Genomic DNA, 24,607 nt, shown 5'->3' with positions numbered 1-24,607 from the left:
CGGCCAGGACACCTGCCTCTGCCAGCCCATTGCCTTCCTGCCCAAGGTTGAAGGCAGCTTTGCCTAATAGTCAACTCTCCTCCGGTGCCCGGAGCTCACATCCCAGGGGCAGGCCTCGGGAGTCTGGCAGGGGCCTGCGTCTCCATTCTTCTGCAGCAGGGCCGATTCCTGGAGGGCCCCACATGCCAGAACAACCACAAGAGTGGATACAGGAAAAGCCGAAAGGAAGTCGTAAACACTGGACGGCAAGCCGGGAGCTGGCAGGCTGGAGCTGACGTCAGGGCAGGACCCTGAGGTCACAGCTGTGTCATAGCACAAGGTGATTGTTCTGCATCATGGTGGCCCCAGGCCACCAAGACAAGGCCACCCCATGCCCAGCATCCTTGGTGAAGCAGGCAGAGAGGTTTGTCATCTCCTTGAGAGGCTTGTGTGTTTGCAAACGTCATGTTTACAAAGTTTCAGTTAACCAGATAGCTCAGTTTTACGGAAGGCCTTTTCGTCAGTGGACGGGGCAGGGAGGTCGTTAGTGGGCTGCACTGTCTGTGACGGTCATTTGGCTCTTTGTTTCGGTACCTCTGGTTTGGCCTAGACGCTTTCACTGTTTAATTAGAGGACTTTGAAATCTTTTTTCTAACAGAAGGAGAAATGTTGCTGAGCGAGACTGATGGTTCAGCACTGAATAAACAAGAACCCCTCTCCTGAGAGCCAGGCCTGCACTGGCCACGTGTCTTCCCTGGGAACTTGGAGGTAAGCGGGGGCTGGTCGCTTTCCAAGAAGCAAGCTGTGCTTGGGAATTTCAAATTTCTTGCTGACTAAGGTGTGTATAGTTAAGGCTATGATCTTTCCAGTAGTCATGTACTGATGTGAGAGCTGGACCATAATGAAGGAAAAACACTGAAGAAATGATGCTTTCAAACTGTGGTGTTGGAGAAGACTCATAAGAGTCCCTTGGACTGCAAGGAGATCAAACAAATCAATCCTAAGGGAAATCAGTCCTGAATATTCATTGGAAGGACAGATGCTGTAGCTGAACCTCCAATACTTTGGCCACCTGATGCCAAGAGCTGACTCAGTGGAAAAGACCCTGACGCTGGAAAAAAGACTGAGGGCAGGAGGAGAAGGGGGCAGCAGAGGATGAGATGGTTTGATGGACATGAACTTAGTTATGCAAACTCTGGGAGATGATGAGGGGCCAAGAGGCCTGGCGTGCACAGTCCATGGGGTCACAAAGAGTTGGACAAGACTTAGCAACTGAACAAAAACAACAACAAAAATGAGTGGTTTCATGTTTTTTCTTTTCCAAAAAATTAGAAATTTTGTTTTTGGCTACACTAGGGCTTTGTCGTGGCGGGTGGGCTCCTCACTGCCGTGGCTTCTCTTGCTGTGGAGCATGTTCACGGGCAGGTGGGCACAGTGGTTGTGGCGTGAGCCTTAGTTGCCCCATGGCCTGTGGCATCTTCCCAGACGTGGGATCGAGCCCATGTCTCCTGCACTGGTAGGCAGATTCTTAACGAATAGTCCACCAGGGAATTCCTCATCAAGGTTTCTCTCGATGCTTCTTTTAATCTTCTTCCTTCAGATGTATATATAAAAGACTTCTAAGTAGGGATTTAACCAAATTACGTCTGAAACGGTCTGGAATTCAATTCTCAAAGTCTCAGGAATTCCCCGGTTTTTGTGAGTCTGGGCACTTGAGCAGACTCCCAGGCCCCGGAGTCAGGGGCTCCTGGCAGAGCGCAGAGTAAGGCAGCCTGGGTTTCTTTCCTTGTGTCCAAACAGGCAGGGCAGCCAGGGCAGGTGGTCACGTGAGAGCCCGGCCGCTCCAGCAAACCGCCCAGTGCATCCAGACGGCAGCTCACCCCGCAGGCAGGCCCAGCTCTGGGTGCCCAGAGCCGAGATCCTACCTGGCACGGCAGCTGCCCCTCAGGTGGGCACCTTGCGAATGGCACAGACAGCCGCACCGTCTGTCTCCCCTGCAGCTGGCTCACGCGGCACCATGAACGTGCCCCTCATCTGCGACTACGGCTCGGGCTTCAGCAAGGTGGGCTTCGCGGGGACAGAGGCACCCCTGGCCGTGTTCCCAACCACCCTCGGGAAACTCCGCCACGAGGTGAGTGCCAGGCATCCTCCCTGCGGGCCGCAGCCCACCACCGCCCCCCACCCCCAGCTAAGATTCAAAGGGCCTTGAGCCTTGTCTTAAGACAGCCCACCAAGAGGACCTGGCTTGAGAACGCTACACGTTGCTTGCTTTTGCTTTGTGTTGCTTTGCTCGAGCTGCTGAGACAAAGGCCCACAGCCGGGGCAGCTTAAACAGCAGACAATTACTCTCTCCAGGCCTGGAGGCTGGAATCCCCGGACCCAGCTGAGGGCGGGGCTGGTCCTCCTGAGGCCTCTCTCCTGGGCATTCAGATGGCCGTCTCTGCCCTGTGTCCTCACAGGGTCATCCCTCTGTGTGTGTCTGTGGCCTGACATCCTCTTCTTATTAGGACCCCCAGTCCTGTGGGTCTAGGGCCCCACCCTCGTGACCTCATTTAACTGTAATCACCTCTTTAAGGGCCCGACTCCCGATACAGCCACACTCTGAGGTCAGGGCTTCAACACAGGGTTTGCTGGGAGGACACACAGTTCAACTGATAACATGCTTTAAGCAGTAATGAAGGGTGTGCTGTCTTGGGGGAGGGAAAGGAAGCACCAGCCTTGCCCCGTCTGAGCCCCTTCCTCTGAGGCCATCCCCTCCCTCCTTCTGTGTCACCTGGTTGCCCCTCCAGCCGCATACCCTGGAGCCAGGTGGGCCCATCCTGTGCGTCCAAGAAGCAGAGAGTGGAAGAGCGGGGGGCTGGAAGAGGCAGAGCCGCCTGAGTCAGAGGCAGGGGAGCCTGTCGGGTGTGCGGGTTTCCTTGGAGCCTGAGCCACCCGACCTCCCGGAAGAGCCGCCCAAGCAGCCCTTGTCTAGCCTTTGTTGCTGGTGGTGGCGGCTGACTTCCAGTCCCGGAGGCTACGGAGGCTAGGGCAGCGTGAACGCTGGAGATAAGGAAAGGCTGCAAGAGTCCCGCTTAATGCACTTAGCACAGCTTAGCTGGGTGAGAGAGGGGTCCTGACACCCCTCTGGGTCGCCCTCCCAACGCGCAGCTGCAGGCAGAGCTCTGGCCACTGTGACAGCCGCCGGTCAAGGCCAGGAAGGAGCAGACAGTCCGTCGGCCCCTGCCCTCCTTCCGCCGCTTCCCCAGAAGCAGCGGCTTGGCCCGAGGCCTCCCCTGGCTCCTGCCTCCCAGAGGTTCGGGGCCTTTGAACCCCCTCTGCTCTCCACTCTCTCTTGGAGACTGAACTGTCTCTGAATAATTCCCCACCAGCCTTGAGAGGATGGAAATGCATTCACCTCGCCCCTCGCCCAAGCTGCTTTTTAGGGGTTTATCTACTGGATAGTTGGGAGGTGGGATGCGAGTTAGCTGGGGGTGTGTGGAGGAGGGAGGCTTATACTTCATCTGTTATAACTGCTGCTGGGTTAGTGCCCTGGGGCGGCCGTGACCAAGGGCTGCTGTCTTGGTGCCGAAACAGTGCAACTACGGACCCTCCTGGTTCTGGAGCCCAAGGCCCAGAATCAAGGTGTTGTCGATGGAAGCAAAGAGACAAACTGGCACAGCTTGAAAGCTGACAATTCTGTTTTGTTCGGTGGACTTGCTGAGGGACTTAGGTCCAGGAGACATGCTCTCAGGTCGCTCTGAGGATCTGCTCTGAAGGGTAAGGGAGGAACCAGGGGACATAGGGGGTTTTGTGATGAAAACCAGGTAGTTGTACATCACAAGATTGCTGTTAGTTAAGGAAAAGCGCATATCTCCAGTCAATAAATTTAACGGTCTTCTCTGTACTGGAAGAGGCAAGAATCTGGGCTCACTGGAATCATTCCTTTGATATGCACTTCGACTGTCTGGCTCAGCTGGTGGAGAACCCGCCTGCCAATTCAGAGATGCAGGTTTGATTCCTGGGTCGGGAAGATCCCCTGGGGAAGGAAGAGGCTACCCACTCCAGTATTCTTGGACTTCCCTGGTGGCTCAGACAGTAAAGAATCCACCGGCAATGCAGAAGACCTGGGTTCAGTCCCTGGGTTGTGGAAGATCCCCTGGAGGAGGGAAAGGCTCCCCACTCCAGTATTCTTGCCTGGAAAATCCCCATGGACAGAGGAGCCTGGTGGGCTACAGTCCGTGGGGTTGCAAAGAGTCGGACACGACTGAGCGACTAGCACTTCCAGCTGTCTGGGGCCAGCATCTGCTTTTCTCCATCCCGAGTCCCCTGGGGGTGCACAGTCGGGGTGGCTGCAGTGGCTGGGGGCTTGTTGGCTGCAACACCCTCTGTTTACTTATGCAGCAGGTCACAGCGCGTCACAGGGCCACACTCTCCAGGGTCTGGGGGAGGGTCCTCCTGGTGTCTGCCCGCTTCCGGTGGCGTTCACGGGCCTGAGGCTGGATCTCTGAGGCCTCTGCCTCCATCATCCTGTGGCTTCTCTCTCCTCCTTCCCCTTCTCCGCTCACTCTCCTCTCCCTTCTCTCTCGTAAGGACACTTGCCACTGGGTCTCAGTTCAGTCGCTCAGTCGTGTCCGACTCTTTGCGACCCCATGAATCGAGGCGCACCAGCCCTCCCTGTCCATCACCAACTCCCAGAGTTCACTCAGACTCACGTCCATCGAGTCATCAATCCAGCCATCTCATCCTCTGTTGTCCTCTTCTCCTCCTGCCCCCAATCCCTCCCAGCATCAGAGTCTTTTCCAATGAGTCAACTCTTCGCATGAAGTAGCCAAAGTACTGGAGCTTCAGCTTTAGCATCACTCCTTCCAAAGAAATCCCAGGGTTGATCTCCTTTAGAATGGACTGGTTGGATCTCCCTGCAGTCCAAGGGACTCTCAAGAGTCTTCGCCAACACCACAGTTCAAATGCATCAATTCTTCGGCGCTCAGCCTTCTTCACAGTCCAACTCTCACATCCATACATGACCACAGGAAAAACCATAGCCTTGACTAGACGGACCTTTATCGGCAAAGTAATGTCTCTGCTTTTCAATATGCTATCTAGGTTGGTCATAACTTTCCTTCCAAGGAGTAAGCGTCTTTTAATTTCATGGCTGCAGTCACCATCTGCAGTGATTTTGGAGCCCCCCAAAATAAAGTCTGACACTGTTTCTACTGTTTCCCCATCTATTTCCCATGAAGTGATGGGACCGGATGCCATGATCTTCATTTTCTGAATGTTGAGCTTTAAGCCAACTTTTTCACTCCACTTTCACTTTCATCAAGAGGCTTTTTAGCTCCTCTTCACTTTCTGCCATAAGGGTGGTGTCATCTGCATATCTGAGGTTATTGATATTTCTCCCGCCAATCTTGATTCCAGCTTGTGCTTCTTCCAACACAGTGTTTCTCATGATGTACTCTGCATAGGAGTTAAATAAGCAGGGTGACAATACACAGCCTTGACGTACTCCTTTTCCTATTTGGAACCAGTCTGTTCCATGTCCAGTTCTAACTGTAGCTTCCTGACCTGCATACAGATTTCTCAAGAGGCAGGTCAGGTGGTCTGGTATTCCCATCTCTTTCAGAATTTTCCACAGTTTATTGTGACCCACAAAGTCAAAGGCCTTGGCATAGTCAAGAAAGCAGAAATAGATGTTTTTCTGGAACTCTCTTGCTTTTTCGATGATCCACGGATGTTGGCAATTTGATCTCTGGTTCCTCTGCCTTTTCTAAAACCAGCTTGAACATCAGGAAGTTCATGGTTCACGTATTGCTGAAGCCTGGCTTGGAGAATTTTGAGCATTACTTTACTAGCACGTGAGATGAGTGCAATTGTGTGGTAGTTTGAGCATTCTTTGGCATTGCCTTTCTTTGGGATTGGAATGAAAACGGACCTTTTCCAGTCCTGTGGCCACTGCTAAGTTTTCCAAATTTGCTGGCATATTGAGTGCAGCACTTTGACAGCATCATCTTTCAGGATTTGAAACAGCTCAACTGGAATTCCATCACCTCCACTAGCTTTGTTTGTAATGACCCTTTGTAAGGCCCACTTGACTTCACATTCCAGGATGTCTGGCTCTAGATGAGTGATCACATAATCATGATTCTCTGGATCGTGAAGATCTTTTTTGTACAGTTCTGTGTATTCTTGCCACCTCTTCTTAATATCTTCTGCTTCTGTTAGGTCCATACCGTTTCTGTCCTTTATCGAGCCCATCTTTGCATGAAATGTTCCCTTGGTATCTCTAATTTTCTTGAAGAGATCTCTAGTCTTTCCCATTCTGTTGTTTTCCTCTATTTCTTTGCATTGATCGCTGAAGGCTTTCTTATCTCTTCTTGCTATTCTTTGGAACTCTGCATTCAGATGCTTTTATCTTTCCTTTTCTCCTTTGCTTTTTGCTTCTCTTCACAGCTATTTGTAAGGCCTCCCCAGACATCCATTTTGCTTTTTTGCATTTCTTTTCCATGGGGATGGTCTTGATCCTTGTCTCCTGTACAATGTCACGAACCTCATTCCATAGTTCATCAGGCACTCCATCTATCAGATCTAGGCCCTTAAATCTATTTCTCACTTCCACTGTATAATCATAAGGGATTTGATTTAGGTCATACCTGAATGGTCTGGCAGTTTTCCTTACTTTCTTCAATTTAAGTCTGAATTTGGTAATAAGGAGTTCATGATCTGAGCCACAGTCAGCTCCTGGTCTCATTTTTGTTGACTGCATAGAGCTTCTCCATCTTTGGCTGCAAAGAATATAATCAATCTGATTTCAGTTTTAACCATCTGGTGATATCCATGTGTAGAGTCTTCTCTTGTGTTGTTGGAAGAGGGTGTTTGCTATGACCAGTGCATTTTCTTGGCAAAACTCATTTAGTTTTTGCCCTGCTTCATTCCGTATTCCAAGGCCAAATTTGCCTGTTACTCCAGGTGCTTCTCGACTTCCTACTTTTGCATTCCTGTCCCCTATAATGAAAAAGACATCTTTTTTGGGTGTTAGTTCTAAAAGGTCTTGTAGGTCTTCATAGAACCGTTAAACTTCAGCTTCTTCAGCATTACTGGTTGGGGCATAGACTTGGATTACCGTGATATTGAATGGTTTGCCTTGGAAATGAACAGAGATCATTCTGTCATTTTTGAGATTGCATCCAAGTACTGCATTTCGGACTCTTTTGTTGACCATGATGGCTACTCCATTTCTTCTGAGGGATTCCTGCCTGCAGTAGTAGATATAATGGTCATCTGAGTTAAATTCACCCATTCCAGTCCATTTTAGTTTGCTGATTCCTAGAATGTCGACGTTCACTCTTGCCATCTCTTGTTTGACCACTTCCAATTTGCCTTGATTCATGGACCTGGCATTCCAGGTTCCTATGCAATATTGTTCTTTACAGCATTGGACCTTGCTTCTATCACCAGTCACATCCACAGCTGGGTATTGTTTTTGCTTTGGCTCCATCCCTTCATTCTTTCTGGAGTTATTTCTCCACTGATCTCCAGTAGCATGTTGGGCACCTAATGACCTGGGGAGTTCCTCTTTCAGTATCCTATCATTTTGCCTTTTCATACTGTTCATGGGGTTCTCAAGGCAAGAATACTGAAGTGGTTTGCCATTCCCTTCTCCAGTGGACCACATTCTGGGTCTGAGGCCTGCCCTAAATCCAGCCGCATTCCAGATCCCTAAATGAGTCACATCGGCAAAGACCCTGTTCCCAAGCAAGGGCACACTCACGTGGGTTCTGGGGGCTACATGTGGACCTATCCCAGGAACCGCCATTCAAACCTCTGCTCTGCTCTGTGATGCTGGCACTGGGGCTCCTCTACCAACTGGCCTCTGAGAGGTTCTGCAAATAGGAGGCACCAAAGCCACTCAGAAGGTGGCAGAAGGGGGCGGGCTTCCTGTTCCCCACACTGTTCAGCCCCACTACCCCCTACCAGCAGGCAGTCTTCATCCTCCCCTCCATCTGTGGATTGCCCTGCCGCCCCAAGAGAGCCTCTCCCGGCCCTAAGGGGCCTCCTCTGAACCTTTGTTCTGCAAACCCACTGCCCGATTCTTCCCACAGTCGAGGGGCCTCCAGGGGGTCCTACTGTCTGTCCTTTTGGCGTTTTCAAACTCCCAGCACGGTGTAACCGCCTCCCTGTATTCAGTCCCTCTGTTTGAAACCCTTGGTGTGACATCTCTTGCCCCAACAGGTGTGATCATTTGTCCTGCAAGGTCAAACTAAACATTGAACCTAAAGCAGTGGGAAAGGGGGTTCAAGAGGGAGGGGTTATATGTATAACTAACGCTGATTCATGTCGATGTATGGCAAAAAAATCACAATATTGTGAAGTAATTATCCTCTAACTAAAAAAAAGAAAGAAAGAAATAGCCTAAATCCTTAAAAAAAATAAAAATTAACGTTGGCTCACAGAACAACATGCTACAGTCCCAGGGAGGGCGTAAAACCTGTTCATTCTACAAAGAGGTTCAATGAGAAACACAGTGTAGGTTACATACCTGGGGAAGCACAAGATTACTGCAAAAAAGTTCAAATTCCTCACCAAAATGGCACCATGTGACCAAGACGGATGATCAGGCAGCGAACCCTCTATTGGAACCGTGGCCTACTGGGTTCTCGGTCTTCGTGTTCCGTCAGGCATCTTGGTGCCACCTGTCCGGGCTTCAGGCGAGTCCCTGGTGAAGCTTCTGCCTCCAAGAGGAGTTGGCACATGGCAGGATGCTCCACGTGGGCTCATTTCCATCCGTGACAACCACGCCACAGTCCCTCCTGGGCCCTTCTGTGCGGCAACAGGAGGGCAGGGGACCCCTCGTGGGGGACCTCTGCCCATGGAGGGGCGGGACAGGCTCTGCCCAGAGTCACTCAACTGCTGTAACCAAAGCAGTCGCCAGACCCGAGCCCTGTCCACGCTGAACCAGGATGAGGCTGCCTCTTCCTCATTCCCGCAGGCACCCCTCGTCCCTCTCCTTTCTCACCAAGGTTGGGCTGAGCTGAAATCTGCCCCTTGTATCAACAGATACTTTTGGTTTATAAAATGTGTTCCCAGCCACAGACTTACTAGACTTCATCCCTGGCAACACTGTGGCCAGATGCAGGGCCAGCCGGCCATTGTCACACCGGCCAGACAAAGAAGCGGAGCTCAGAGAGGGTGGACTCCATGCATGAGACACACGGCCTCTTCCGCCTAAAATACTAATTCCTGAGATGGGAGAGCTCTGTGTGGAGGAGCTGTGGTGCTCCCTGAGGGGGCCTCCTATCTCCGAAATCCGCTGCAGCAGGGCAGCCTGGCACTGCCAGGCCATTGGGTCCCCAGCATCACTGCCACATGCACCATCGCAGCTTGGCACCATGTGGCACGGCCCCCGTGCACCAGCACACCACCAACAGCCCGCTGCCTCCGCACCAGTGCCAGCCTGCCCCGGGACACCAGGGCCGTGCTGCCCACAGATGCCCTGTAGCCAACAACGGAGCGCGGCGGGACACCCAGGCAGACCCACTGCTGGGAGACACGAATGAATGAGTGACCCTGCTGAATGCCTTTGACTCAAGGACTCCTCCAGGCTGCCCATCCAGCCCACCGTCCTGCACCTGGCCTCAGAATCGGACACCAGCCTGGTGTCTCTCCTCCTCGTCTGGTGTGTTCCCGAATAAAATCCTTGTACTGTTCATCTCCTCTTGGTGTCGCATTCTTGGTGGACTCAGATTAACATACAGCTGACTCTCAGATAGTTTCCAAATGATGGAACACATGGTTTAATCTGCATTAAAGTAGATTTGTCTCCCCCCAAATAACGAATTATATTAAATTGGAGACTCTGCCTGCTTACTTTCCAAAGCAGTGTGTCCGCCCCCACCCCCACTTCCAGAGCTCCTTCCTTCCCACCCCTCTCTTTGTGGCCTTAGTCTCCTCACCCACAAAGCGGGCAAGCGCCTGTCCCAGCAGGGGCTCCTGGGCGTGCCTTCTGCAAGCAGGCGTTCTGCTGAAACCCCTTAGCAGCATTCTGACACAGTGTGGGGGTCTGAGGAGGCCACCAGCAGCGGCGCTGTGACCCAGAGTGGTCCCCGGCATTACACTGGGGCTCCCCGCCGTCCGCTGGGCACCCATAGACCAAAGTCGAGGGAGATGCTGCTGAGGGCAGACGTGGCCTGGCCTGTGTGTTTCAGAAGCTGTTGGTGGGAATGGAAGAGGAAGACTGGTTCATTGGAAACGAGGTTCTGAAAAACCGAGGGAAACTCAACCTCTTATACCCCATCTCTCGAGCTGCCATCACCAACTGGGACGACATGGAGAAGGTAGGCTGCGGCTTCTGTTGGGTGGGATGCGCTCAAGGGCCCCCACCAACGCCTGGGCTGGTCTGCTGCCCGGCACCTCGGAAGGGATGTACAGATGACATCCAGGGCTCTCCCGGCGTCTCCCGGCTCTGGGTCCCTGGAGATGCCACACCACAGTATTCACCACACAGGCTTTAGAACCACAGACCTGGACCTGGGTCCCGCCTCCATCACGCATGACCTGCATCATTTCGGACCCACAATTTGGCTCTCTGGCCCTCGGTTTCCTAATCTGTAAGAAAGGGGTCTAACTTTTCCTACCGTGTGATGCTGTTGTGAGAATTAAAGGAGACGATGGATTTTAAAAATTCTGAAACACGCGCCACACCTATCAAGATGGCTATTATCTTAAAAACAAATAAACACCTCACCCCTCACCCTCCACCAAATGACTGATGTTGGTGAGAACGAGGAGTCAGAAATTGGAATTCTCAAACACTCGTGGTGGGAATGTAAAACAGTGCAGTCGCTACAGAGAACAACATGGTGGTTCCTCAAAGAATCATGCTGGAATCACCGCGAAAGTGAATGTGCTAGCCACCCAGTCATGTCCGACTCTGAGACCCTATGGGCTGTAGCCTGCCAGGCTCCCCTGTCCATGGAATTCTCCAGGCAAGAATACTGGAGTGGGTTTCCATTCCCTTCTCCAGGAAATCTTCCTGACCCAAGCATCGAACCCAGGGTATCCTGTAGATCAATCAATCTCCAGAAGATTTTTGCTGTCTGAGCCACCAGGGAGGCAATCCCCCTTCAGAGTGAATCCCCAAAGACTTGGAAGCAAGGCCAGGAAGAGATATTTGTACACGTGTGTTCATAGCAGTAAGATTCACAACAGCTAAAAGGGAGACATGACCCAAGTGTCCTTCAGTGAACGACTGGACGCACACAGTGTGGCCCTTCCATACGGTGAACTATTATCCCGTCTTTAAAAGGAAGGAAATCCTGGCGCAGCTAGAACGGGGGTGAACCTTGAGGACAAGATGCTCAGGGAAATAGGGCAGTCACAGAAGGGCAATAATGTATGACACCACTTCCATGAGGACGGAGGGTCATCAAGTTCATGGAGACAGAGAGTTGGAGGCTGGGGACCGGGGGCTGGGGGAGGGCATGGAGAATTAGTGTTTCCTGGGGACAGAGTGTCCCTTCGGGGAGATAGAAAGTTCTGGAGATGGATGGAGGTGATGGTTTTACAGCAGTGTTCATGAACTTAATGCCCCTGGACTGTGCGGTTGGAAAAAGGTTACAATGGCAAAGTTTGTGTTCTGTGTATTTTTGTTATTGCTGTTCAGTCGCTCCATCGTGTCTGACTCTTTGTGACCCCATGGATTGCAGCACACCAGGCCTCCCTGTCCCTCACTATCTCCCAGAGATTGCCCAAGTTCATGCCCGTTGAGTCGGTGATGCCATCCAACCATGTCCTGTGCAGTAGGGTTGGGATGGGCACAGCTAGCTTGAACCACTCTCTCAGTAACTGAGGGCTCCATATGTAGTCGAACAGGTTCACTTTGCCTTGGACGATGTGTTAAGTATCAAAGGCTTAAGGTCATCCCGACACGGAGTGGCTGGAAACAGGGATGGTCTCTGGTTACCTCCCACACTTTCCGTGGGCCAGGGACTTGGGGGCAGCTTAGCTGGGTGGTTCTGGCTCGATTCTCACGGGGTTGCAGGCAGAGTTTGGCTGGGGCTGTGGCATCCGAAGGCTCTGCAGGGCCAGCAAGGGGGCCCCTCTCGACGTGGCCTCTCTGCGGGGCCTCCCTACGGTCCTCGAGGCCCGTGGCTGGCCTCCTCCCGGGTGGACAATGGTAGGGGCTGGGGTGGGAGCCGCGGGGCGCTGACGGCTACACCCCCTCTCTCGTCAGATCTGGCATCACTCCTTCTACCAGGTGCTCCACGTGGCCCCAGAGCAGCACCCTCTGCTGATGGCAGAGCCGCCCTTGAACTCCATGTCCAGTAAAGAGAGACTGTCACAGGTGAGGGGCCAGGAGCTGAGCTCGGGGCTCAGGGAGCAGGCTGGGGGAGGGCGGCAGGGGCCTCTCCCAGCGAGACCTGACCCTTTCGACAGCAGCAGCAAGTGGCAGCTTCCACCAGAGGCCTCAGCACACCGTCGAGCACAGGTAAGTCATTGAAGCTGAACGGGTTCATCGGGACCTGCGGCCGCTCTGTGCAGGGCGCTCATGTGCCCCTTTGGGCAGGCAGGGAAACTGGGGCTTCCAGGAGCCGAGGAAGTCATTGGCTGAGGTCACACAGCGAGTGGCCTGTGGACACATCCAGACCCCCGGGGCCTGGGTTTGCAGTGTATTCTCAGCTTTGATGCCTAGTGTGTCCGGCCTGCGGGTCTAAGCCTGACTTAAAAGCTCCAGGACCTCCTCCGTCTCTAGGCCTCACCCCCTGGCTTGTCCCCCAACCCCAAGGAGTGGGTGATGTGTGCTGGTTGGATTGCCTCAGCTTGAACTGGGTTGAACTGGGTGACGGAGCCCATCAAGGCTGGTGGGGAGAGGGGAGTGTACGCCCAGTGCAGATGGCAGAGCCCTCCTCAGGGCTGGGGTCCAGATGGGGCAGGGGCTGCAGCGGCTGCCTAGTGAGGACATTGGCGAGCTAATTAAGCAAGCAGCCAGGTTCTGCCACCTGGCTCGGACTCCCTGGATCCAGTGGCGCTTCCCGCGGTGAGCAGTGACCCAGCAGGCATGCCCAGCGGTCCGAGGCACCATCTGCCCAGGGAGGAGGCTCCCTCCAATGGCCCAGAAACAGAGGGGCATCCACCGCAGCACAGGTGTGAGCTCCGCCTCATTTAACACAGGGCTCGGGGCACCCACGAGTCCTCCCCTGCACGCGGGCGGTGGGCCATGCCAGGCGGCACGTGGACCCGGCATAAGCCTCTATCGTGCCATGGCAGACAGCAGCTTCGAGAATGCCCAGGGCCCGAAGGGGCCCCTGTGAGCCGGAGAGAAAAGAGAGACAGAAGCATCCCTCCCCCGAGGGGACTCGCTGCTCCAGTCTTGTTCGCAGCTTCCCAGGGAAGCAGAACCAGGAAGATACACATGCGGTGGAGGAAACATGCAGAGTCAAGGGATTTAGACCTGTCCTTCCTAAAGGAAACCAACCCTGAATGTCCACCGGAAGGACTGATGTGGAAGCTGAAGCTCCAATCCTTGGCCACCTGATGCGAAGAGCTGACTCACTGGAAAAGACCCTGATGCTGGGAAAGATTGAGGGCAGAAGGAGACGGGGACGACAGAGGATGAGATGGTTGGATGGCATCACTGACTCAATGGACAAGAGTTTGACCAAACTCTGGGAGATGGTGATGGACAGGGAAGCCTGCTGTGCTGCAGTCCATGGGGTCGCAAAGAGTTGAGCATGACTGAGCAACTCAATGACAGCAAGGAGAAATACATATTATTGTAAGGAGTCAACGAGGATCGTGGGAGCCGCCAAGTCCCAGCATCTGCAGCCAGCAGGATGGACCCCAGGACAGTCAGTGGTCTAAGTTTCAGTCCAAACCCACAAAAAAAGTGATGTCCCAGGATTTCCTGAGGGCTCCGTGGTAAAAATCTGCCTGCCAACGCGGGAGACACGGGTTCGATCCCTGATCTGGGAAGATTCCGCACGCCTCAGGCAACGAAGCCCGTGTGCTACAACTCCTGAGCCTGTGCCCCAGAGACCGGGAGTCGCATTTACTGAGCCTGCAAACCCTAGAGCTGGGGCTCCACAACAGGAGAAGCCATGGGACTGGAAGTTTGTGCTGGCTGCAGCTAGAAAAAGCCCGGGCAGCAACGAAGACCCAGCACAGCCAGAAATCAATAAAATAGTAGTAAGGAATATATTTTTTAAAAAAGACCGGATGTCCCACCTCAAAGGCAGTCAGGCAGGAGGAATTCCCTCTCCTTCAGGGAAGTTCAGGCCTTTTGTTCTGTCAGCCCTTCAGCTGATTAGATGAGACCCACCTTCCCTGGTGGCTCAGGCGGTAAAGAATCTGACTGCAATGAAGGAGACCTGGGTTGGATCCCTGGGTGGGGAAGATCCCCTGGAGAAGGGAATGACTACCCACTCCAGTATTCTGGCCTGGAGAACCCCATGGGCCGAGGAGCCTGGCGGGCTACAGTCCATGGGGTCACAAAGAGTCCAGCAGAACTGAGTGACTCGCGCTTTCACTTTCACACCACTCACTGTGGGAAAAGCAATCTGCTTTGCTCAGTCTATGGGTGGCGCTAGTGGTAAAAAACCCACCTGCCGGTGTAGGAGACTTACTAGACACAGGTTCAACCCCTGGGCCGGGAAGATCCCCTGAAGGAAATGGCAACCCACTCCAGTATTCTTGCTTGGAGAATCTCATGGATGGAGGAGCCTGGCGGGCCGGCCACAGTCCATGGGGCTGCAAGAGTCGGCCAAGACTGAGCGCCTGAGCACAGCCGTTAAGTGCCAGTCTCGTCCAGAAACACCCTCAGACACACCCAGACCCATGTTTGACCCAATGTCTGGCCCCCCTGTGGCCCAGGCAAGTTGACCAGCCTCGCACTAACTGCAGTGCTGGCCACGAGGCCTGGCTCCGGCGCTTCCCCACCACCCCCAGGCCCACTCCCTGCCTTTCTGCCACAACTGTCTCTGAATTCACTCCCTAATTGTATCAGGATCCCAGCAGGAAACCAAAGGATGCCCACATGGGGTAGCGTTGGTGAGAGTTTATTGAAGAGCCAACAGGCACGGGGAGCCCAGGTCTCAGAATGGGCACAGGAGAGGCTCAGGGCTCCGGGCTGGTAACGAGCCGACACACCCCCAGGGCTGAGTGGGCAGCCGGCGGGCAGCAGCAGCCAGAGGGGCCAGGAGGGAGGGAGTGGGGCCCAGTGCCTTCTCCCGCCTCCCTCGTCTCTCCTTCGGGACCCCCATGGGCAGATCCCAGTGGGTCACCCAGGGCAGGGGAACCTGTGAGCACAGCCCAGGACAGAGCAGTGCTGGAGGGCGGGGGCTTCTGCAGACAAACCAGAGGCAGCCGGCCGTGGCGGCTGCGCTAAGGCCCCGGAACGCCACCTCCCTGCGGACAGGGGACTTCTCCACATCTGCGGCTCTGCGCCGAGCTCCCCGTCCTGCCCCGGCCTTCCAGTGGGACTGAACTGCGGGGCTGGTTCTCCTCTGAGAATGAACGTGTATCTGAAGAGGATTTCTGGGGACCAGGTCCCAGGAGAGAAACCAGTGTGGGGTCAGCCCAGCACACAGGGAAGGGCGCGAGCTGGCATTGAGACCCCCAAGTGCTGGCCTCGTGACCTCGGGTGGGTGACTGGTCCTCTTGGTGTCCTGGTGCCCCCCTCAGAGGATGATAACAGTATCACCCGGGGGCGCTATGGAAATGAGGTGAGTTAACGCTGTAAAGCGCTTGTCCCAATGCTTAGCACCATCAAACACTCACTAAACGCTGGTTCTCATCCCTAGGCCTCTGTTTTCTCATCTCTGAAGTGGGAGCTTGACCTCAGGTTCCCTGAAGACCCTTCTAAGCTCTTGCCAGGCCAGGGGGAGTGGAGCTGCTTTTTTCTTTGTGTTTTTAAGGGGAAGGGTCTCTAGCTGAATCGTGAAAGCTGCCCTCCCACCTCCTCTAGGATCCAAATTCCAGGGTCCAGTCAGGGGGGGACCCAAGAAGGGCACAGACGCACAGGCCAACCTTTGTGTGCACGGACGTGTGTTCTCACCTCTCGTGGTAAATCATCAAGGCCCAGACCCTGCTCTGTATAACCCCCTTAGAGGGTAGCACTTTGTGAGTAACACACTCAGTGGGGTGTGTTCCACGTAGAAGGTTGTTTAAAAAGGCTGTCTTGACCTGGCTTGGGGTCTTGGCTAGAGGCTGGTTAATTTCCCTCTTGGGCAGCGGATTAAGCCCACACCCCAACCCCTCTGTTTGTGTCCCTGTCACACACCCCGGGCACTATACACCTGACCTAACTGCTTCAGAGCCGGTCACTAGACCGCTAGGGTCTGCTTCTATGCACAGGAGCCCATGACCTTAGCCAAACGAGCCGACCCAAAGGATCCCTTGAAACTGGGCAGACCACCCCGCGGGCACCCGTGCTCTGGACCCAGCAGCGCCCGCTCACCCTGTGCCTGGGTGCACCCCTGTCCCACCCCCGTGGCGCCGCCGGCGGTCGTCCCTGGTTTGGGGCTGCACGTGACCAAGTCTGCCTGCTACCTACCCGAGTGACACCGCGCTGAGTCCCGCCACTGGAAGAGCCGATACAATTTCCCTGCTGGTCCAGTGGTTAAGAATCCTCTTGCCAACGCACCCACAGGTTCAGTGGGGACACAGCTTCGATCCCCTGTCCAGGAATATTCCTCATGCCGTAGGGCAACTAAGCCCATTCACCACAACTACCGAGCCCACGCGCCCAGAGCCCGGGCTCTGCAACAGGAGAAGCCGCCGCCGTGAAACCGGAGAAGAGCCCCCGCACCCAGACCAAAGCCAGCATGCAGCAAACCAGCCCATCCAAAAAAACCGCCGAAAGTGGCTGCGTCTGGAGTGCAGGGGCAGGAACAGGCTTAGGAAGGACTTAGGGAACTTTAAAAAAAACAGGGAAAAAGAACCTGTAGTCCTGTGGACCCCAGTGTCCCCATCTTGCAGGAGAATCGTTCACTTACCCCACCAAGGCCCCAGAGGTGGTGCCCCACGTGCCCCGCAGCCCGTGCTCACATCCCACTGCTGCCACCTGCTGCCTCACGTTCTTGCCCACTGGGCGCTCATGTGGATGGGGTTGCGGGGGATCCTACATCACACCCATTAGGGGGCTGCCACCGTGGGCCATAAAGATGAGGCTGTGCCTGCCCTGTGCACTCCTTCCCCCCGTACATAGCACCCAGGAGAGATTTCTTGACCAAACCATGTCTGGACTAAGTGCCTGGCCTGTAGTTGACACACAATGGCCGTTAGCTTTCATTGCTCCATCGTGATGAAACAAGCGAGTTGTCCCAAGTCCAAGTGTCGGAATTTTGATGACGTCTGGAAACGGGAGGCCCTGGGACCTGGCCTTTGCTGTGGTGCTTGCACTGGGACACACCTCTCCTCCAGCAAAGAAATGGTCAGTCAGTTCAGTTCAGTTCAGTCGCTCCGTCGTGTCTGACTCTTTGCGACCCCATGAGTCCAGCATGCCAGGCCTCCCTGTCCATCATCATCTCCCGGAGTTCACTCAGACTCATGTCCATCGAGTCCGTGATGCCATCCAGCCGTCTCATCCTCTGTTGTCCCCTTCTCCTCCTGCTCCCAATCCCTCTCAGCATCAGAGTCTTTTCCAATGAGTCAACTCTTCGCGTGAGATGGCCAAAGTACTGGAGTTGCAGCTTTCCAATGAAATCCCAGGGTTGATTTCCTTCGGAACGGACTGGTTGGCTCTCCTTGCAGTCCAAAGGACTGTCAAGAGTCTTCTCCAACACTACAGTTCAAAAGCATCAGTTCTTCAGTGCTCAGCCTTCTTCACAGTCCAACTCTCACATCCATACAAGACCACAGGAAAAACCATAGCCCTGACGAGACGGACCTCAGTCGGCAAAGTAATGTCTCTGCTTTTCAATATGCTATCTAGGTTGGTCATAACTTTTCTTCCAAGGAGTAAGCGTCTTTTAATTTCATGGCTGCAGTCACCATCTGCAGTGATTTTGGAGCCCAAAAAAATAGTCTGACACTGTTTCTACTGTTTCCCCATCTATTTCCCATGAAATGATGGGACCAGATGCCATGATCTTCGTTTTCTGAATGTTGAGCTTTAAGCCAACTTTTTCACTCTCCTCTTTCACTTCCATCAAGAGGCTTTTTAGCTCCTCTTCACTTTCTGCCATAAGGGTGGTGTCATCTGCATATCTGAGGTTATTGATATTTCTCCCGCCAATCTTGATTCCAGCTTGTGTTTCTTCCAGTCCAGCATTTCTCATGATGTACTCTGCATATACGTTAAATAACCAGGGTGACAATATACAGCCTTGACGTACTCCTTTTCCTATTTGGAACCAGTCTGTTGTTCCATGTCCAGTTCTAACTGTAGCTTCCTGACCTGCACACAGACTTCTCAAGAGGCAGGTTAGGTGGTCTGGTATTCCCATCTCTTTCAGAATTTTCCACAGTTTATTGTGATCCACACAGTCAAAGGCTTTGGCATAGTCAATAAAGCAGAAATAGATGTTTTTCTGGAACTCTCTTGCTTTTTCCATGATCCACGGATGTTGGCAATTTGATCTCTGGTTCCTCTGCCTTTTCTAAAACCAGCTTGAACATCAGGAAGTTCACGGTTCACGTATTGCTGAAGCCTGGCTTGGAGAATTTTGAGCATTACTTTACTAGCATGTGAGATGAGTGCAATTGTGTGGTAGTTTGAGCATTCTTTGGCATTGCCTTTCTTTGTGACTGGAATGAAAACGGACCTTTTCCAGTCCTGTGGCCACTGCTAAGTTTTCCAAATTTGCTGGCATATTGAGTGCAGCACTTTGACAGCATCATCTTTCAGGATTTGAAGCAGCTCAACTGGAATTCCATCACCTCCACTAGCTTTGTTCCTAGTGATGCTTTCTAAGGCCCACTTGACTTCACATTCCAAGATGTCTGGCTCTAGATTAGTGATCACATCATCATGATTATCTGAGTTGTGAAGATCTTTTTTGTACAGTTCTTCCGTGTATTCTCTTCTTAATATCTTCTGCTTCTGTTAGGTCCATACTGTTTCTGTCCTTTATCGAGCCCATCTTTGCATGAAATGTTCCCTTGGTATCTCTAATTTTCTTGAAGAGACCTCTAGTCTTTCCCATTCTGTTCTTTGCCTCTATTTCTTTGCATTGATCGCTGAAGAAGGCTTTCTTATCTCTTCTTGCTATTCTTTGGAACTCTGCATTCAGATGCTTGTATCTTTCCTTTTCTCCTTTGCTTTTTGCCTCTCTTCTTTTCACAGCTATTTGTAAGGCCTCCCCAGACATCCATTTTGCTTTTTTGCATTTCTTTTCCATGGGGATGGTCTTGATCCCTGTCTCCTGTACAATGTCACGAACCTCATTCCATAGTTCATCAGGCACTCCATCTATCAGATCTTGGCCCTTAAATCTATTTCTCACTTCCACTGTATAATCATAAGGGATTTGATTTAGGTCATACCTGAATGGTCTAGCGGTTTTCCCTGCTTTCTTCAATTTAAGTCTGAACTTGGTAATAAGGAGTTCATGTTCTGAGCCACAGTCAGCTCCTGGTCTTGTTTTTGCTGACTGTATAGAGCTTCTCCATCTTTGGCTGCAAAGAATATAATCAATCTGATTTCAGTGTTGACTATCTGGTGATGTCCATGTGTGGAGTCTTCTCTTGTGTTGTTGGAAGAGGGTGTTTGCTATGACCAGTGCATTTTCTTGGCAAAACTCTATTAGTCTTTGCCCTGCTTCATTCTACATTCCAAGGCCAAATTTGCCTGTTACTCCAGGTGCTTCTTGACTTCCTACTTTTGCATTCCAGTCCCCTATAATGAAAAGGACATCTTTTTTGGGTGTTAGTTCTAAGAGGTCTTGTAGGTCTTCATAGAACCATTCAACTTCAGCTTCTTCAGCGTTACTGGTTGGGGCATAGACTTGGATTACCGTGATATTGAATGGTTTGCCTTGGAGACGAACAGAGATCATTCTGTCGTTTTTGAGGTTGCATCCAAGTACTGCATACAACACCGAAAATAACTGCGTGCATGCGCACTGGGGACAAATTCCAGAGCAAAAGATACAAGGAGACCAAAAAACTCAACTGCCGCTTCTGAAGAGCTGGCAGCAAAAAATAAAGAAAAAGAAAACTGACAGAAAGTGGGCAGTGCTGGCAGAAGTGGGGCCGTGCATGTGCCCCCTGCTCTCAGCACCACGAAGGGGTGTGCAAGCCACCTACACCACTCCTCTGCTCACCCCTGGACACACCCCGAGCCTCCCCCACATCAGGAAGCAGCTCATCCCCACTCAGGGGCAGCCAAGCACCTATTCTTGCCACACACACCCCTTCTGCAACAGGGGCCCCGATCAAGCCTTGCCTGAATGTCTTGTCTGGCCTCTGGTTGATTTCTATTGATTGGGGAAGGCCAAGAACCCTGGTCCGTATGGGTCCGCCCGCCCTTGGAGAGAGGAAAGAAGGGTGTCCTCAGTGGAGGGACCAGCAATGGCTTCTCAGAGGCTTTGGGAATCTGTGTTTTCCCCATCGTGAGGAAATGGTGGCTTAGAAGACGGTGTGATGCCCTCTAGTAGGTCCTGAGACAGCGCAGAAGGTGCTCACCCATTCGGTACCTGGGAAGGGTGCGGGCCCATTCTGCAGACGGGGAGACAGGGTGTCACAGAGGTCGTCAGGGTAGGGCTGGGATGAAGAGGAGCATTCCTGACCCCACTCTCTGGATCCATGTGCCTCTGGCCAGAGGGACTCATGTGCTCATGGAATTTAGGCAAACTGCCCCCTGACTGCTTCCACACCTCTCGCACGCAGATCCTGTTCGAGACCTTCAGTGTGCCTGCCTTATATTTAGCCAACCAAGGAGTCCTTTCTCTCTATGCTTCTGGACACACCGCTGGTGAGTGGCCCTGAGGAAGCCCGCCCCTAGGAGCCCACGCCCACACCCAGCCCATCCCTCTAGCTGTCCACTCCCTTGCTGCCAAATAAGAAAAGAAAAGAAAAATGCATAAAAGCCACTTACAAGCCCTTTTCAACCCTCCTGGTTGAACTTCCCCCCAACCTCCCGCACTGACTCACTTTTTTCCTGAGCATCTTTATTGAGGTGTGATTGACATGTACTGAACGGCAGTGCGTACAGCTGGATACACCTTGAGGCATGGATACACCCTGAACCCACCCGCACAGTCAAGAGGACGAACTTGTCCATCACCTGCAAACACTCCCCGCCCCACCTCACACGCTGCCTCCTCCAGGCGTCTGTCCCCACACATGGGTCTGCATCTTCTGGAGTTTTGTAGACGTGTCAGCATGCAGTGGGTACCCTTTCCTGTACAGCTTTTTACACTCAACATGATTATCTGGAGACTCACTCGTGTTGTTGTTTGTATCAATAGCTCATCCCTTGCTACTGCTGAGTAATGCTCCTTTGGATGGGTGCCCATACTTCATCCATTCACCCAGGAATGGACATTCGGGATGTTTCCAGTTGGGGAATTTTATCAATAAAGTTTCTGTGGACATTTGTGTACAGGTGTCCATCTGTGCACATTTGCACGGACATTTGTTTTCATTTCATTTGGGCAAATACCCAGAAGGGAGGTGACTGTGTTATATGGTAGGTGGATGTTTAACTTTTTAAAAACTTGGCCAAACTAGTTGCAGAGTGGTGTTGCATGGGCCGTTTTGTACGGTCCCACACAGCCGTTGTGAGGGGCCCGGTTCCTCCAAGGCCCTTGATGGGGTCAGTCTTTCATTTCTGCTTTTGAACAGGTGTGTAGCAGTATCTCATCGTGGTTTCAGCTGGCATTTCCCTGAAGACCAATCAGACTGAGCATTTTTCATGTGTTTATTTACCATCCGCAGATCTGCTTCAGTCTGTTCAAATGTTTTGCCCAATTTTTTATTGAGTTGTTTATCTTGAAGCTTTATGAATTCTTCTTGTATTCTGGGGACAAGTCTTTTATCAGACAGAAGTTTTGCAACTATTTCTTCCCAGTTTATGACTTGAATTTTCACCCTCTTCAATGTGTTTTTTGAAGAGCAGAAGCTTTTAACTTCAAGGAAGATCAATTTATCAATTTAGTTTCTGTGGATCTTATTTTCAGTGTCATATCTAAGAAGTACATGCTGAGCTCAAAAAGTTTTCGGCTGTTTTCTTCTAGAGATTGTCATTTAGTTTTCCATTTAGATCCATTTCGAATAAATTTTTGTATATGGTATGAAGTATGAGTGAGGTTTTGTGTGTGTGTAGAGGTCTCATGTTCCCCACAGTATTTGTGTAAAGACCAGGCTTTCTTCATTGAATTGCCTTTGCCCATTTTTTGAAAACCAGTTGTCTGTGTGGGGGGTTCTGCTTCTCTGTTCTCTGTCCTGCTTCCTCAGTCTGTTTGTGTGTGCTAAGTCGCTTCAGGCGTGTCTGACTTTGCGACCCCGTGGACTGTAGCCCGCCAGGCTCCTCTGTCCGCTGGGTTTCCCAGGCGAGAATCCTGGAGCGGGTTGCCATTCCTCCTCCAGATCAGTTTGTGTAGCTGTAGGATGATACTACTTTGTCTTGATTACTGTAGCTTTGAAAGGGTGAGTCACTCAGTCGTGTCTGTCTCTTTGTGACCCCATGCACTGCAGCCTACCAGGCTCCCCTGTCCATGGAATTCTTCAGGCAAGAATACTGGAGTGGCTTGCCTTTTCGTGGCTTAAGAAGTCTTAAAATAAGAATATGCTGGTGCCATGCCCTTGCTGTTGTTCAGTTGCCAAGTCATGTCCTACTCTTTGTAATCCCATGGACTGCAGTGCGCCAGGATTCCCTGTCCTTCACCATCTCCCAGAGTTTGCTCAAACTCATGTCCATTGAGTTGGTGATGCCATCCAACCATCTCATCCTCTGTCGTCCCCTTATTGTTTCTTCTCCTCACTTTTTCGCAGCATCAGAGTCTTTTCCAGTGAGTTGGCTCTTATGATCTGGTGGCCAAAGTATTGGAGCTTCAGCTTCAGCATCAGTCCTTCCAATGAATATTCAGGACTGATTTCCTTTAGGATTGACTGGTTTGATCTCCCTGCAGCCCAAGGGACTGCCAAGGGTCTTCTCCAACACCACAATTCAAAAGCATCAATTCTTAGGTGCTCAGTCTTCTTTATGGTCCAGCTCTCACATCCATACATGACTACTGGAAAAACCATAGCTTTGACTATACAGACCTTTGCCAGCAAAGTAATGTTTCTGCTTTTCAATACGCTAAGTCTGTCATAGTTTTTCTTTCAAAGAGCAAGCGTCTTTTAATTTCATGGCTGAGGTCACCATCCACAATGATTTTGGAGCCCAAGAAAATTAAATCTGTCACTGTTTCCACTTTTTCCCCATCTGTTTGCCATGAAGTGATAGAATCAGATGCCACGATTGTTGTTTTCTGAATGTTAGTTTTAAGCCAGTTTTTTTCCTCTTTGACCCTCATGAAGAGGCTTCTTAATTCTATTTTGCTTTCTGCCTTTAGAGTGGTATCATCTGCATATCTGAGGCTGTTGATAATTCTCCCAGCAATCTTGATTCCAGCGTGTGATTCATCTAACCAGGCGTTTCACATGATGTACTCTGCAATAAGTTAATTAAGCTGGGTGACAATATACAGCCTTGACATGGTCCACTGCAGCAAGGAATGGCAAATCATGTCAGTAGTCTTGCCTTAAGAACCCATGAATAGTATGAAAAGGCTAATACCTGAATGTCTGATTTAATTAGAAAATCTGCAGGCTTCCTCTCCAATGCATTTAGCCGCTGGTCTGACCCAGATTGGCACCATCCCAGCACATTCTCCTACAGGGAAAGAAAGTGTTCTCCTCAGGTCCCTTGTTTTCCCATCCGGTTATTGCTCCTCTGCCATGTCTTCAGGCAGACCTGACAATTGATAAGCAATGCCCTGTACCTGACATTATGATGCCAGTGTGTTTTCTTGCCTAGGAATGACAATTGAATCCGGAGAAGGAATGACATACTTTGTGCCCATCGTTGACGGCTGTCCTTTGCACCAGTCAACCTTCCACATGGACATTGCAGGCCAAGACCTAACCTTGTACTTCCTACATCTGCTGTCAGAAAGTGGGCACTCATTTGTGAGCACAGGTAGGACATTGCTCTTCTCAGCCAGGTAAACCAGTCTTTGGGCTGTAACGGCCTCCTTAGCGTCCTCCACCTACAGCTCTCAATTTGTAAAGCAAAGGCTACTTTATCCTCCTTCTAGTTCTAAAAAGCAATGCTATCTATGTTAGGGACCTTTAGTGCATTGATGATGGCAATAAGGATGATGGTGAAGATGAGGATATGATGGTGATGAAGGTGGTGATGCGGGTGTAATGGTGCTGATGGTGCTGATGGTGGTGAGGGGATGCTGACGCTGATGCTGATGAGCTAAGCTTTACAGAGTACTTACCTGTGAAAGGCACCAGGCTAAGGAAGCAGTTCGCATACATTCTCTCATTGCTTTATGCTTCGATACTCTGAGTAGAAACAATTACCTCCACTGCAAGAGGAATAGGTTTAGGAAAGTTAGAAGACTTCAACTTCCCATGACTAGTAGGTATAATTGCTGGGAAGGGAACCAAGGACTGCAGACAAGGAGGTGCCTGTCCACTCTTCACCCGCTTCCTG

General features: G+C 51.7%; 1 protein-coding gene across 1 annotated transcript; it reads left to right on the top strand.

The window, feature by feature from the left end:
* The first annotated feature begins 1,996 nt into the window (after positions 1-1,996).
* Positions 1,997-24,313, top strand: LOC128068594 (actin). Its single transcript, XM_052661704.1, has 6 exons — positions 1,997-2,110; positions 10,164-10,292; positions 12,191-12,301; positions 20,785-20,869; positions 23,921-24,072; positions 24,239-24,313. Exons 1-6 carry the CDS (start codon positions 1,997-1,999, stop codon positions 24,311-24,313), a joined length of 666 nt encoding a protein of 221 aa, XP_052517664.1.
* The last annotated feature ends 294 nt before the right edge of the window (positions 24,314-24,607 follow it).

This window comes from Budorcas taxicolor, chromosome 25 (assembly GCF_023091745.1).
Source record: "Budorcas taxicolor isolate Tak-1 chromosome 25, Takin1.1, whole genome shotgun sequence".
Taxonomy (NCBI): Eukaryota; Metazoa; Chordata; class Mammalia; order Artiodactyla; family Bovidae; genus Budorcas; species Budorcas taxicolor.
Note: the sequence above shows the minus strand (reverse complement) of the source record. Positions and strands in the feature narration are given on the sequence as shown.

Bases quoted from the DNA above. Each gene is read 5' to 3' on its own strand.
- LOC128068594 (XM_052661704.1), top strand. From the start codon at position 1,997: ATGAACGTGCCCCTCATCTGCGACTACGGCTCGGGCTTCAGCAAGGTG. The intron at 10,293-12,190 runs GTAGGCTGCGGC...CTCTCTCGTCAG, and splicing joins ACTGGGACGACATGGAGAAG to ATCTGGCATCACTCCTTCTA. The intron at 12,302-20,784 runs GTGAGGGGCCAG...TCTCGCACGCAG, and splicing joins GTAAAGAGAGACTGTCACAG to ATCCTGTTCGAGACCTTCAG.